We start from the raw sequence: 15528 nt of genomic DNA, 5'->3' as shown, positions 1-15528 counted from the left end.
TGAGGCGTGATAACCGGAGCCATGGCTTCTATTACTCGGCGCAGTATCGTCGTCAGATGGTCGGTATGAGTCGGCACGTCATCTGTCGGCGGTAGACGGGGTGGCGTTGCCGCAACCGCACAGGACGATGTTGCAGCGGTGTGAGGGAAGGGGGTGAACGAGTGAGCTATGCGACGGCACTTCGCCTCTTCAAACCGGCGGCATTCCTTTAAGCCGCAGTCAACCCTTGGGCACTTTTTGCAAATCAGCAAATTAAAAGCATCGTCCGCAATGCCCTTAAGGATGTGCCCAACCTTGTCAGACTCAGGCATGCTGGGGTCTACTTTTGAGCAGAGCGCCATAACTTCCAGAATGTAAGCCACGTACGACTCGGTGGGTGACTGGACGCGATAAGAGAGGTCTTTCTTTCCGGCAAGCTGGGGTGCCACGGCGTTACCGAACAAATCGCGCAGTTCCTGTTTGCATTGATCCCAGCGGGTCAGCCTGGCTTCGTTGGTTTGGAACCACACCAAAGTGGTTTTTTTCAGATGCAAGGGTAGATTTGCAAACATGATAGCGTCATCCCACCGGATGTGGGTACTGACGCGCTCGTACATGCTGAGCCATTGATCAATTTCCACATCATCAGCGCCAGAGAAAAAGCCGGAGTCGCGTGGTGGGGAGACAATGGCTATCGGGTTGGTGGATGCAGGCTCACGGGTTGGTGGCATCGTCCCGCGATGGGTGTGACGTCCTCGACGAAGCTCCGTGTTGTGCCAAGACTGGCGGGAGAGAGGTACGAAACTTGCACCCCCAACACAAGATGTGACATGGCAATGAAGGCAGTGTTCACAATAAAATATGACTGACGTTATACGCACGACGTCGTGCAGTCTGGCGGAAGCCATTATACGCACGACGCGACTGACGCGCCAATGCGGCAGTTGCTGAAAACTGAACGCACCCTCGCTACTTCCCTGCGCCGAGCGTTGGCGCCGACTGTGCCCTCGCCGTTGTAACTTGTGAAGTGTTGGCTGGTTCTCCAAGCTCCTTGGCGACGGTTTAGTTCCAATGCGGCAGTTCGTGAAAACTGAAAGTGCCCTCGCTACTTCACTGTGCCGACTGTGCCCTCGCTGTTCTAAGGGATTGGCGGGTTCTCCAAGCTCCGCTTCTTCAGTGTGCCGACTGTGCCGTTGGCGCGTTTTCTCCAAGCTCCGCTACTTCACTGTGCCGTTGGCGGGTTCTCCAAGCTCCTTCGCATGGCATTCGAAGTTGGAACACGATTCAATTCCTTTGTTGATTTCGATCGCGCTTTCCGAGAGTTTCAGTTGCAGAACAATGTACTCTTCGTAGCGAAACCTACGAAAACAATAGACGTCGTGAATTCGCGGCTCAGTGCGGGACTCCAAAAACTGGAAAAGAAGCTGAAGTACGCGAACGCTACATATGTGTGTAAACACGCCGGGGAACGGAGGTGCACTGCTACTGGCGTACGACCTCAGCAAAGGTGAGTTGCAATGCATCTATCTTTGACTTGTGCACTGCAACCATGCCCCAACTTCGAGGGTTACCGTCTCCTGACCGGAAAGTTCGCCCATCCCATATTTTTCACTTAGTCTGTACTTTGGGTGGGCGTTCTTTCAGAACTTTATGGTACATATGCAGTGGTTACGTAGGGGGAAAAATTTGCGCAGGACCATGAAGCAAGGGTGTCCAGCTACCGTGGTCGTCGCAGCACGTCGGAATAGCCAGCAGTTGGAAATAACAAAGGTCGACTGCAACCACAACTACGAAGTTAGCAAAGAAATCTTCCAGTTGTATCCGGAAAACCGCCGACTTACACAGGATGAAAAGGAATCTGTAGTTCCCCTGCTTGACCTCAACGTGTTGCCCAATGTCGTGGCTGGGAAGCTAGCAGAAAAGACTGGTAAGGACATGTATTTTTTTCCTTTTTGCGAGGCATTCTTCCCTCAATTTTTGCACATCTCGTCTTCTTTTGTCTTACGAACCGGTCAATTATGACTTCCGCATTGTTTTTTCTGTTTCGTCAGTGCATGCTATTCATACATGCATGTCTCTTTTTCCTGGAATTTAACAGGAAAGGTGCTAACAACACAGGATCTGCACAATTTGAAGCCAAATCGTCATGGCCGAGACGAAGCTGAACAACTTGTTCAGGAAATAGAGAAGTGCTGTCAGAAGCATCGAGCAAAGATAATCCCAATCGTAGATAAAAATGACGAGCTACAGATTTTGTTCCTTCAAACGCCTCACATGGAGCAAGCATATAAGTCCTTCCCGGAGGTGGTGTTGCTTGATGCGACGTACAGGACCAACAAGTTGAAAATGCCACTTTATGTATTTGTCGTGCAAGATGGGTGTGGAGAAAGCCAAGTAATTGCTTATGCATTTGTTGCTTCTGAGCAATGTCACCACGTCACTGAAATGCTCAACCTCTTCGTGAAGGAAAACCCTTGTTCTGAGAATACTGGTGTCATAGTCGTTGACAAGGACTTCACCCAAATTAGCGCATTACGTAGCACTTTTCCATCTGCTCCGTCAATACAATTGTGCCAGTTTCATGTTGTCAAAGCGTTCAGAACAGCAGTTAGCCATTTAGCACGATCTAATGAAGAACGTGATAAAATGATGACCACGTTCAATGAAATGCTGCACGCCCCTAATGCAAGCAAATTTGAAGAAGCACAGTCAGAATTTACAAGGTTCGCAAGCAAAGAAGCAATAGAATACCTCGAGAAGAATTGGCTATCAAGTAAAAACATGTGGGTGCGCCATCTCTGCGACCAAGAGTTCACGTGTGGAGCCAACACGACTAACAGAGTTGAAGCTCGCAATAGCTTTATAAAGACGGCATTGTCATCATCAACAAAGCGTCATGATGCTGTAAGGAAACTGCTAGAATTATCAAGCAACTTTGAAAGAAAGTCGGCCCACTCAGCGACACTGCTGAAGACATGCGTCTTCTACGACCATGCTAGCAATAATAAAATTGAAGAGGCGTGTGCTAAAGTGCTAACACCATTTGCATGTGGACTGATTAGAAAACAGTTCTGCCAACTTGCAGAAAGTGATGTTGAAGTAAAGAAAACAGAGAGTCTGTACCATGTTACATTTTCAAATGGAGAAAGGTGGCATAATATTTCCATTGAAAATCACTCGTGCAGCTGCACTTTCTTTTCCAAAATGGGGTTGCCTTGCCGGCACTTGTTCGCCGTGTACGTCAGGCACGACATTGAGCATGACTTGGAAAAAGCAGTGCGGAGGCGCTGGTTCAAATGGTACCAGACCACATCCTTGCCAAATCAGCAAGCCGTTGCAGAGAACAGCACCCCCGCAGAACAACTGCGAATACTTTCAATGCCTGGCCCAAATTTTGAAAAAATGAACCGTAACAAAGAAGTACAATTTCGCAATGCGAACACTTAAGTCTCTCGCTGACACATTGGCCGATTGTCAACCTGACATCTTTGCACAACGCCTTCGGCTCTTGGAAGACTTGAACAGCACATGGCTCAAAGGAGGTGAAGAGAAAGAGAGGGACAACTCCATATATTTAGCCACCAGCAGTGACAGTGAGTGCGACACACCAGCAGCTCAAAATCCTCATGTTCAAGCCGTTGAAGTTGGAAACCTGCAGGAAAAAGCTGAGGAACCTCAAAATCCGGTTCAAGCCGTTGGGGTCGAAAACGTGCTGGAGAAACCTCAGGAACCTAACAATCCTGGTCAAGCCATTGTGGTTGAAAGCGTGCAGGAGAAAGCTGAAGAAACAGAGAAAGGCTGTGTGATAAAGCTTCCAGAGGTGAAAACCAGAGGACGTCCTCCCAAGCGCATTCGCCAACGAAAAATAAACAAGAAGAGAGAACAGGAAGGTCCTATGCCTTTCCAGGACTTATCAACAAAGTCTCGAGAAATATGTAAGACAATATGACTTTTGCTAGTTTTCTGGAAGTGTGCAATCATTACTTACAAAGAATGCAAAAAAAAACCTTTGTAGCTTACTTTTTGTCAGCTGCATAATTTTTAACTTCTTTTAAACTTGCACTAGCTACAACACTGAGAAAGATTAATCTGGCGAAATGTTTTTTAGTGCCATGGCTTGTCATGTTTGTACATTATACTCTGGATGTTTTTTTTTTTTCAGTGCTCCTAACTGGCATTGCTGACAAGGAGGCGGCAGCACGTGTTGTGAATGAAGGGGGAATCCTCGACGAGAGTGATATTGTAGTGCCACCTGAGGAGTTGCCAAGCGCGCTCCTGGACCATCGGGTAACGTTGCAAAAGCTGAGGAAATATTTCACCGCAGAAGCATGGCTGTTGCTCTCGTCATCCAGTAAGAACCATTCTCTTTCCAATCGTTTACTCCTCTTTTTTGCCTGCCATGTATGAGCATCTCTTCCTTGTCTGCAGTTGCTGTGAAAAAAAGAGGAGACATCTGGTGCTGCGCACAGTGCAAGAAGAAGGACGATGGGGAAATAAAAATGATCTCATGTGATCAGTGCTTAGAATGGTTTCACTGGTAAGTATGGGGTTGTGTAAGCTGATAATGTACGTTCTATATGTTTTTCTCTTCAACATTTTATTACAGGCCGTGTGTTAAAGTCAAGAAGGAAGACCTAAAGCGTCACTGGTTCTGCAACAAGTGTTCTGCAACTTCCTTCATTTCATTTCGGGCAAACCAACCAATCCTTTCATTCAGACTGAGTGGGACTCGTTTGTTTGAAGACCCAAAGAGGCTTACACTTTTTAAAGCTGGCATTTGTTTCTTTTCTGGTAGGTGTGAAAAAGCTGCTCACATCGCCCTGCTACACATAAAGAATAAAACTCGTGATTTCCATTTCTTGTGTGTCGGCGTCATTTCGTCATGTCGGGTCAGGCTTGCGAACCCTGAATGTGCGTGTAATGCGGCGAAGCCACCTTTTTGCATTGTAAGCAAGTGCTGACAAAATCGAGAAAAGAATTGCGGGTTGAGTTTCCAGGGAGGCTTCGCGGACCCCTCAAATGCTTTGCGGCCCCCACTTGAGAACCACTGGTTTAGGCTATCAGTCAACGTAACCCTCAATAAACGGGTTAATTCGAAAAATAGGATTCTAAAAAAATGCTTGCAACCAACAGCATTATTGGAAGGCTATATAAGCACATCGCCATCCATGGTGGGTTTGATGCGATCGCAACTCACACGCATCTGAACTGCGTTGGCTATGCACATTGTTAATAGTACGTAAGCCGGGATAAAAAATACGTGAAAATATAACCTAGGTTTTTTTTTTTTTTAATACAGCTGTAAGCTGTATTAAAGCTGTATTAGGCACCCTGTAAGCTGTAAGCTGTATTAGGCACCCGAAATTTCCCATCGGTGGTAAGGGCGTAATGTGGCATACTGCATGTTCACTGTTAAGCGCAATAGTAGCTAAAAAAAAAAAGCTTTATCCGGTTCTATGTCTTGCTTTGCATCCATAACATCAGCTATACTTCCTTTTTATTGCCATACGAGGCGCGAATGGTGACAAAAAACCATTTTTAGGAGCGTTATTGCGGTTCTCATTTCAATCATCTGGTCCGCAAACGGCTGCGTCGCAATTCCAAGGTAATCGCCCTCCCTCGGACCGTTGATTCGGACGGTCGGTGCAACGGCGCGCCACTGGTTGTTGTGGCTGCCGCATTGGCGCGTCAGTCGCGTCGTGCGTATAATGGCTTCCGCCAGACTGCACGACGTCGTGCGTATAACGTCAGTCATAAAATATATTTACAGGCAAATACAAGCCGGCAGATAAGGTAGCTCCAATGTCCCAGGAACAGCGCGCACGTCAGCAAGGCTCTCAGCGTCGTCGCTCTCTTTTTTTTCAAGGCTATGTACCAGCTTTGCAGGGGCGCGTATCCCTGGAGGAGAGGTTGGCCATAAATGAACACCTGGATATTTTTGGCTCTTTCATTGAAGTTCCTTTGCTTTGCCAAGGTGCAACAGCCCGTGACAATATTTCTAGAAATAAATCACGTGAAGCGGGCTCGTGCAAGATACTGTGCTGAGGAAAAGCTGTGGTACGTATTGATTTTACATTCTGTGGGTCTTGTTTAGTTACATATGTCTTTTAGAGAGACAAAATGCGTACCTGAAATTGCTGCAGAACATCATGAAATTCTCAACATTTTAAAGCCACCATTAGGTACAATTAAATAGAAAAAAACTTTGGAATGTGAAAGATGGATCAGAATTTTGTGGTTCTGATGTCAGCTTGCTTAATCCACATACGTATTGTGTTGATATGAAACATTTGTAGTAATAGAGCTTAGAATTTGGCAGCTTGTTTTCGTCAAGGAGGCACCGCTGTCGTCTCTTTGCGTACAATATCATAGAACAAACTGGAGCTAACATACATTACCACAGGACCTTTAGATTTGTGGATATCTACAGAGGGATGGGGAACTTGTAAACCAGAAAGAAAGGGGGAACGCTCCTGCACCACAGTTTAGTGCAAGCAGTATTAACGACAGGGTCAATAGATGGTTTACTAGATGCGACGCATCTCTTGCTCGCTGGTATGTCCCTCCAGCGTCGTTGTCGCGGCGTTGTCCGCATGCTCACTGCACATGCGCAACTCTCCTCCGTTCTTCTCTCTGACAGCTGTGCGCGACACTCTCACTCCGTCTCATTATCATAACAACAGTTGCGCGTGTGCGCTTCGCTGCTCTGGGTGCGCGCATGTGTGCGCACTTTCACTCCGTCTCATTATCATAACAGCTGCGCGTGTGCGCTTCGCTGCTCTGGGTGCGCGCATGTGTGCGCATGCGCGCGACTCTCCCCCCCCTCCTCCCCCCCGGCTCCTCTCCTTTCAAAAGCGGGAATATACGCGGGGAAGCGCACGGCGACGGATCAGTCCAGCGCTCGCTCTCGCACTTGACTTGACTTTCCTTGACGATACCTCCGTGCAAGATCTTCCGATGAAAACGTGATGGAAGCGACAGTCCCTTCAGCGAGTGGACGGACGCAATCCAATACCAGCGTCAGTCCAGTCCAAACGCTCCCCACTGATGCGTCGCATCAATCAGGGTTCCCTCGCGGGAAGATTGGCGTAATTTTGTCTTCAGCAGCAGAGAGCAAATAGATTCGCGCCATGCACTTCCTTTTTTTGCTGTTGTTGAAATGCTTGAAATATAGAGGGGACATCCCCTTGCAGATAATCATAGGCCCACAATGAAGTTTGGTTTCTTTAGTTTTCTTACCTAATTTGCATGTATTGCATGTGCCTGGCGCAGAATTTGCTACTGGGCACATTTTTTTTATTGTGCTACGTGCAACCTAAAACTATGCTATATACTGGTACACACGAATTCTTTTCCATACAATCTCGTCATATCCACGGATATATGCTCAAGGGAGAACAACTCAAACACTACATATTCCTCTTCTGTCGGCCCATGGCAAGCTACCTTGCCCAGATTGTAACCTCAAGATTAACGTGAGCTGATTCTTGGGCCCTGCACTTCAGGTTCCCACATTGGAGTCTACCACCTCTTTATTCCATTTATCCAAACTTCTACTCAATATTACCGAACAAACGTCTTTCTGCCCCTCTGCTTATGTCTTTCTCCCCATCTTATCAAAAACTAAACAATCATTCAGGAAAGCTTGATGTCTGGCTAGTTGGTGTAACATGCTCTTGAAGGTAAGTTGTGCTTTTTATGATCACACAGACGGACACAGGATAAAAGACGTACAGTTTTACAAGAAGATGCTGCTCTAACAACTGATTTATTCTGAGCAAGACAAAAACATATATATAAAACAACACAGAATGCAACTACAAATTCCGGAGACATGTGGAAGGGAAGTCATAAGGGTGAAACATAAAGATTTAAAAAAAGCAGGCGTCGAAGCCAGCCCACGTTCTGTCGTTAAAAAGACGGTTCTAAAAACTGGATCTCTCGCTGGGTGAGCGTGAGACTCAGTTCCCCCATCTCTCCAATCTCGTCCTACCCCATCTCTACAGATTTTTTTTGTTTCCTCCTGTGCTGTTCTATATCTATGTTTTTGTCTTGTTCACACTCGTATCACTAAACTAGTGGGTCACATGATCAAACTCGATCAACCGAAAAATAACAAAGGAAACTTAGTGCACCTACTTCTTGTAAAAAAGTACGTTTTTTTTCATCTGTCCGTCTGTGTGACCACAACAAGCGCAACATACCTTAAAAATCAGTCAGGCCACGTCATCACGAGAATAAACACTGTCGCCTTCTCGCTCAAACTGACGAACACCCCGAAACCCGAAGTTCTTAAGCAGACATCTTAAGTTAAACAATTGCGTATGTGCGGTCTGCCTTTCCTGTGCCGCAGTGATTTAAAAACGCGGCCAGTAAGCTAGCCACTCATCACTCATTTCACTGCTTAGAGAAGAATGAAAAGTAAATGCAGAAACTTCCAAAACGCCCTTTGGACACCGAAGTAATGCTATCGCTTCATACATCTTATGACATAAACGAAGATGTCGTCTGCCACTTTTCCTGTTGCCACGCTTGCAACATAGGAGCAGATGATAGCGTGGTGGCGCTGATAACGCCATCAAGCTTGCAGTGAAGCAGAGAGCTGAACTGTTACTAAAAGCGATTGAAAAAACAAATTTACGAGTCAAAAAAGATTGTGTGATGTAATCAGCCTAACAAACGGTTTTCGTTCGCTTTTCAGCTTTTGTACATAATTGCATTACATAATCGCTTTGTGGTGTTAACGCCATTTTAAGCCCTACAATGTGTTTCTCTTGCCAACTTCCGCTGCCGTCGTAATGTTTATAAGACATGGCAAGTATTTTAGGTTAAGCGTAAAATTACACTGCATGTCGCCATTGCTATACGTGCACACGCCACTAATTGCTCACCTTTCGTTTAATGCAGAAATCATCGCGAGTGAACCGGAAATTTTCGAAGTCGAGAATTGGGCCCATGGGCAATAAACATTTAGCACGACCTTTATGTGCCGAGTGCGCCTGCAGGAGTGAATTTTTGTGGCTGTGTAGCGTCTGATGACGGATGCAGCAAGCATGGCGGGCACGGAGCAAGAATTTTATTCTTGCTCCGTGATGGCGGGCCAAACTTTCTGGTTGGCATTCCCTGTCTGCTCCCAGAACGCCAACCATCAAATCACCGCCATTAGAGAGTTTTAGCTGACCGTTTTCAACGGTCTGCTCCGGTGCCGGCGGCCCACTCAGTGCCACCGGAGCACCAGCAGCAAAAGGGCTTTTAGCTAAGCGATAACCATATCTCCCTCGCTGGGGAAAGATTCGCGTGACTGGTAGTTTCGTGTGCATGTGTGAACGAAAACTTCATCCAAAAGGAAACATAAAATTTGCATTTGGTGGCTCAAACAAAGCAAAATACCGAGTTTTTTGCCTCATTTACCCTTTTTTGTATTATGCAGTCGGTGACGTGGTATAATGGTACGAAATATTTTAAAAGATGCGATAAGCTTTGGAATAGCCAAGACAAGGCTGTCTCTCTCGGCGCTGCATAGAAGCAACCCGCGCTTCGGTCGACGTTTTTCGCTTCCGTTCTAGACGTCGTTGAGGTGTGTGGCACATCTGCCTATTCGGCAGCGCTTTCGCAATTTCCTTTCTCGGGTTCGTACTGATGAAAGGGAGTTCGCCGTAGCGCGCTCGCGTCGCGGGGGCAGCCATGTTTGAATTCCGTTCGGTTACGTGAGCTGCCCCGACGGTCCGCTAGGAGGACCCGGTTAGCGGAGCGGGGCCCCACACCGGTATCGCCACTAGCGCCCTAGCGCGCCACGCATGCGCAATGGGGCTCCCGCTTGCTATCGGAGCGAAACGAAATGTCACAAATGGTCAGCTAAAATTGTGAAACGCATTACATTTCGGAAACACCGCTCACCAAGCGCGCCGTTATCACATGAAGGTGGCCACCCTGCTGCTGCCGCTTTCGGGGGGTGTTTATGCACGAGGCAAGACGGCCAGTCACGTGATGCGCAGGGCAATGAGGGAATGGGTGGATTTTTGTCTCTGCGTGAACTCCTCCTACGGGAAGGCTGCATGCGTGGTCTGACGGAATAAAAACGGCTCAGCGAGGCATGTACCGCATGCTATCCCTCACTGGTCTTGTTGCGTAGCGGTGCCTTTTTTTCGGGCCTGCGCGAGAGCGGGGCACTCGCCTTTCTTATTTCTGCGTGCCTTGATTGCGCTGTTCCCTGCTTGTGCAGGACTTCCGTTTTAAAGCAAAGTTTTTACCTCTACCCCTTAAGGGTTCTTTCGCGACCGTTAGTGTCAACAAAAAACTCCCGCGAACAAATAAAAGAAGTTACTGGCACCACCAGGAATCGAACCTGGAACAGAGCAACGAAGCGAGAGCCCGTTGTATCACTGATTGAGCTACGAGCCCACGTGGAGACGGGGAAGCCAGGTGGTGAACTCACCAAACACATCTGCGGGTTTACCACCTTGCATTCTCACTGTATGCCACGTGGTAGCGTGACGCGACCTCTGGCGCCGCTGTGCGCTCCGCCCACGGCCCCGTGTGGTGGCCGTGTGCGCGCCTTGTGTATGCGCAAGGAGTTACAAAAATTAAAGGAAGCTCACACCAACGCATGGCATCTGACTTCTAGTACACCAATGTGCTACAGCCTGTGGCCTCCAGTGTTAATCACAAAAATCAGAGATCCTTGTCGTCCGCCCTCACGCCAAATGCCACATTACAGAAGACATTGAAATACTGCTTGATGGTCAGGCCATCATTTCAAGCCGCAGTATGAAGATCCTGGCACTACATCTCCAGGCCAACACCAGGAGTTACGTATCCTTGAAGCGCCTCAAACACAGCCTCAAGGAACTCATACACATTATCAGCCGAATTGTCACCAAGAAGCGAGGCCTCAAGGAAGCCGATACCTTTCGATTAATTCAAGCTGTTGCCCTCTTGAGAATCACTTATGACACCCCCTTTAGTTTGGGTTTGGGCTAGTTGCTTCTTATTTAAACTGGGAAAGAGCGCTTTAAACGAGGACAGCGAAGAAGAAGACACAGACACTAGCGCTGTGTCTGTGTCTTCTTCTTCGCTGTCCTCGTTTAAAGCGCTGTTTCCCAGTTTAAATGTCACCCGCTTTCTTCTTCTCGGCAAGGAGGACATAAAGATGCTTGATATAATTATTAGATAGGCGGTTCAGCAGGCCATTGGTTTCCCGTTGAGTGTGTCCATGGAGAGGCTGCTTAGGATTGGGCTCCACAAGTCGGGGGACGAGGTGATAGAGGGCCATCTTCCTAACCAGAAGCTCCGATCGAGCAGACCTGCAGGGGTCGCCGCATCCTTCACCCGATTGGCTAGGCAGCGCAGAATGTCACATGGCGTAATGTATTCCCGTACTTTTAGCGACAAGAACTAAAGAGGCTCCCTTTGCTTGGAAATTGGAACGCGTCGCGCGACGAGGGTGGCCGACAAGCACGGGATCAAGCGGTCAACACCACCCTCGACGGGGATCATGCAGTTGTCTACACAGGCACCTCCCAACATCAAGGGTAGCAATACGCCATCATCGTGGCTACCTCCAGAACCAACCTCCTTCCGTGTGCCTCACACGAGACCCATGACATGACGGCAGCAGAAGAGGCAGCCATCGCATTGGCTCTCACTAAACGAGGTGTTCGGAAGGTAGTCAGAGATTCCCAACAATTCTACCGGAATTACCAGTCGGGGTGGGTGTCCCTGAGCTGCAATGCATGTGCTAAAAATCACTCCCCAACCGGTTCCAGTCAGCTCATCTGGACGCCCACTCACGCATCCATGGAGGGCAACGAATACGCCCACCAACAAGCCAGCGCTTTAACCCCCCAGGCTATGGAGCTGCACGAAAACAGTCAAACGCTGGTCACGTTCAGGGACATAACCCAGCATTATCGCCTTCAGAGACAGACCCTACCTTTGCCTTACCCTGACCTTTCCAGAGAACAAACTAACCTACGGCTAATACCATGCGGCTCTTTCGCACACGCGAAGCATCTTCACTTAACGCACCCGAATCGCTACGACACTTAATGTAAATTTTGCTCAGAAGTAGGAACACTCCGCCACATCATCGGGCTGTGCGACTTTACCCCTGAGCACCACCCTCCTCTTTCCCGTGTGAACTGCCCAACAAGAGCAATGGGAGAGGCTGCTGTCCAGTCCCTCTCTAGCTACTCAGCTTCGGCTGGTGGACAGAGCACAGGCGGCGCGGACTGCATATAGTACCAGTCCTCTGCGCAGCCGTCTTGGCCGTTTAGAAATCTAAATAAAAGTATTTCCCCTCCGCTTTCTCTTCCTCCTCCGTCTCCTCCTGCGTATCTGCCGCCGATCTCGCCGCTGCGTCGGCGGCGGCAGAGACGGAGAAGTTACATCTTGTAACAGCGGGTTTCAGCTTCCTTTAATATTATAAAAAAAGTTTCCACTCATGTGTTACGCCAATACAACTCAACCAACCGCCGCTCAAGCACGATTTATTGATATAACCTTAGCAAAGAATATTTCTTTGAAGTAATAAAGGGTTTGGTTAAGTGGATTTCACTTGTGTCTGTTTTCACTATTTCTAGAGCCACAAGAGCGAATCTAAGTGACGTCGCAAGGGGAATCGTTGTGGGTGCCGTTTACAGCTTTGCTTTCCAACCACAACCACAGGGTGGATTGGAACGAATTTTTTTTTTTTTTTTTTCAGCTGTGACCAGTTTTGGGCTATTGCGACTTCTGTCGGGTTGAGCCGCTTCCACGCTGCTGCCATTAGAGGTCACGAGACCTCTAGGGGTCAGAGGTCACCAGAGCCGCTTGATCAAATCCAGTCACTGGCCACGTAGTGGCCACCCTGCGCTCCTTTTCACAAGAGGCCCGGGTCGCAACGGCACATTGCCATGCGGACGCGAACTGCCAGTCGACGCCGACTCTTAGAGCGGACGGTTGATTGCTCCAGGGGCAAGTGAGGCGTTGTGACTGCATCGTGGTTACCCGCTTAATAAACCGCTGTACTAACACGCTGCGGTGGCTCATTGGCTAAAGCTGGAATCGCACGGAGCGTTTTTGTACGCGCTTCCTGCGCGTCGGCGTTGCGCGCGCGATATTTTCACGTCCGCGCCGACGATTTCGCGCCCGCGGCAGCTTCTACCTCGGTCAGAAAACGACGCGCGACACGCGCGGCAGTGAGAGGAACCTGAATACTTTGCGCCCGGCAAACAAATACTTACCCCCACCCTAGCAGAAGCCACTACATAGCCCCCACCCTGTATTCCCGTTTGTGCCGCTTCTCTGGGGAATACGGGACACTTTTTCATATGGTCGGCGGCTGCACGCAAAGCCCACTTGACCCGCCCAATCCCTTCCACACTTACGAGCTTTGGGAGAGCGCCTTGGCCAGCTCTTCCCCCGACGTTCAGCACAAGTTGGTGGAGAGGGCAGAAGACGCGGCAGAATGAGGAGGCCACCCGAAAAAATCTTTACTAGGAACCAATAAATATGTTTAGTCTCTCTCTCCTCAGAACCCTACTGACACCACTTTTAACGAACACTTCGCTCAAATAGGCTATATAACTAAAAATTCCCCGCATTTCCCCGAGGGGAAGAATGTGAAAGTGCGAATGCACGCGTTGAATTTGCGCGGTTCGGTAATGTTCGCGAAAGAGAGATCACACACACACACACACACAACTACAAAGTAAGAAAGATGCATTTATTCACAGACACCTATTTGTGTTCTCGTTGTACTTGATTGCTAGAGCGGATCTCAGCTTTGAAATTTCGTGTCAGTACTCCTTTAAGCAGGTGCATTAGCCCTTCTCACGCCGGATTCTTGGCCAATCCCCCACGTGGGTATGTGCTATGTCAGCGGCCAGGCAGCGCGCGCCCATCTCCCCCCGTTGCCAAGGAAGACGAGGAGATTCCTGGCCAATCCCCCACGTGGGTATGTGCCATGTCAGCGGCCAGGCTGCGCGCGCCCATCTCCACGTGCGCGGACATCGCCGGTGGACGCAGGTTCACGGTCGCTTAAGAAGTGCATTGCACTTAAAAAAATTCCCGCGCCTTCCCTCGATGGGAACACGAGTAAATGCAGAGCATTGGGGGTCGTTAACGCCGCGTAAAGTCGCGTTAGGGTGGGTAGTTGAGTCGTAGTAGCGTTGGTGTTGGTTTGGGGTAGAGAGAGGAGAGTAAAGTCGCGTTAGGTTGGAGCGAGCGTCAACCAAGGAAGGAAGGAGCAACGCAGTGACTGAAGCATGAGCGACCGCTAGCCGCTTTATATTTGCAGCGCGCGCAGTTGAGGGAGAGCAGTACGGGGGGGAGAGCGCGCATGCGCAAGCAGCGCGCGCCCTTCCACGCCCCACCGCGCTGCTATCACGCACCTGTTACGCCGAGACCGCGACGGAGCGAACGGGCTGACTACGACGCATGCGCGCGCCAGCTGCTGTTGAGAGAGAGGAGGGAAGGGAAGGAGGAGAGGCGCACCTGCTGCGGACGCGGAGCTGTGGACGCCGTCCGACGCAGGAAGAGGCGAGGCTAAGAAATGCTCTGCATTTAAAAAAATCAAATGGCAATGCAACCCACTAGCTCATTTCCTGCAACAGTACCTATGATGCCTTATGCCAAGCTGTGCGATTGGCTGAGGCCGAGAAAAGCGAACGCAAATTTGGCAGGTCTTATAAGCTTGTCGAACGAGCTATTTGCGAATTAATGTAATGCGTAGTCATTCTACAGCAGTAAGAATAGTGGGGTAAAGAATGAAAGTTACGAAAACACATGTAAACATACAAGTACCGATGCTCACTGCGGCTGGTACTGGGCGCACTATGCTTGCTTTAGCTGCACAGAAGTTCGCCGCTTTGGAGTTGTCTTGCACGACACTGGCCGATTGGCGTAAGCGTCGTTCGTCGTCTTATGTGACCCTGTTTGTCGAGCATACGCCATGTTTCCCAAAACGATTACTTTCTACTGTAAAAAAATAAGCCAGGTGCAAACACGGTCAATTAGAAAGCAACGGCGGACAGCGCGCCCCGCAGCTGCGTATGGAAACGCCATCTGGGAGGACTTATGTCATGAGGCTCTGCATCCTTGCAGAGCCTAATGACGCACTGGAAGTTCATTTGAATAACCGCCCCTATGACTTCATGGCAGACGGCGCGAAATCACGCGATTTGGCTAGATAATCAAAATTGTAACTTAAATTGATTAATTTCTCAGTGAATACGGCATCGTTTTCTGCCGGACAAGCGCTGAGGGCGCCATAAAAGACGAAATCTTTTGGGTACAACAAACTTGTATTTTGTCTGCGTGGCCCCTTTAAGGCGTTGCGCTGCTGAGCCCAAGGACGCGGGTGCGATTCCCGGCCGCGACGCCCACGTCCCCGATGGAGGCGAAAAGCAAAAACGCCTCTGTGTTCGAGCTTTAGGCGCACGTTAAAGATCTCCAGGTGGTCAAAGTTTATCCGGAGCCCTCAACTACAGCTCGCCTCATCCCCTGTGTAGCGTCCGCGCGTTAAACCTCATAACCGATCTAATCCCGTTTCATCCCTTGGAAGGAGTC

General features: G+C 49.0%; 2 protein-coding genes across 4 annotated transcripts in view; one reads left to right on the top strand and one right to left on the bottom strand.

Annotated features, from left to right (window-relative positions):
• LOC144176019 (multidrug resistance protein mrp-7-like) overlaps nt 1-15528 on the bottom strand; it is a 367249-nt gene that overhangs the window by 339795 nt on the left and 11926 nt on the right. The gene's annotated exons all lie outside the window — the stretch shown is intronic.
• Nucleotides 1678-4780, top strand: LOC144173776 (uncharacterized). Its single transcript, XM_077702044.1, is given in 7 exon segments — nt 1678-1906; nt 2078-3393; nt 3395-3914; nt 4142-4330; nt 4408-4516; nt 4586-4670; nt 4775-4780. Coding segments are annotated over 7 exon segments (2454 nt in total).

The sequence above is a fragment of the Haemaphysalis longicornis genome, unplaced genomic scaffold, assembly GCF_048455015.1.
Source record: "Haemaphysalis longicornis isolate Haplotype H1 unplaced genomic scaffold, Haemaphysalis longicornis Haplotype H1 scaffold_3, whole genome shotgun sequence".
NCBI classification, from domain to species: domain Eukaryota; kingdom Metazoa; phylum Arthropoda; class Arachnida; order Ixodida; family Ixodidae; genus Haemaphysalis; species Haemaphysalis longicornis.
This window is presented reverse-complemented; position numbering and strand designations above follow the sequence as displayed.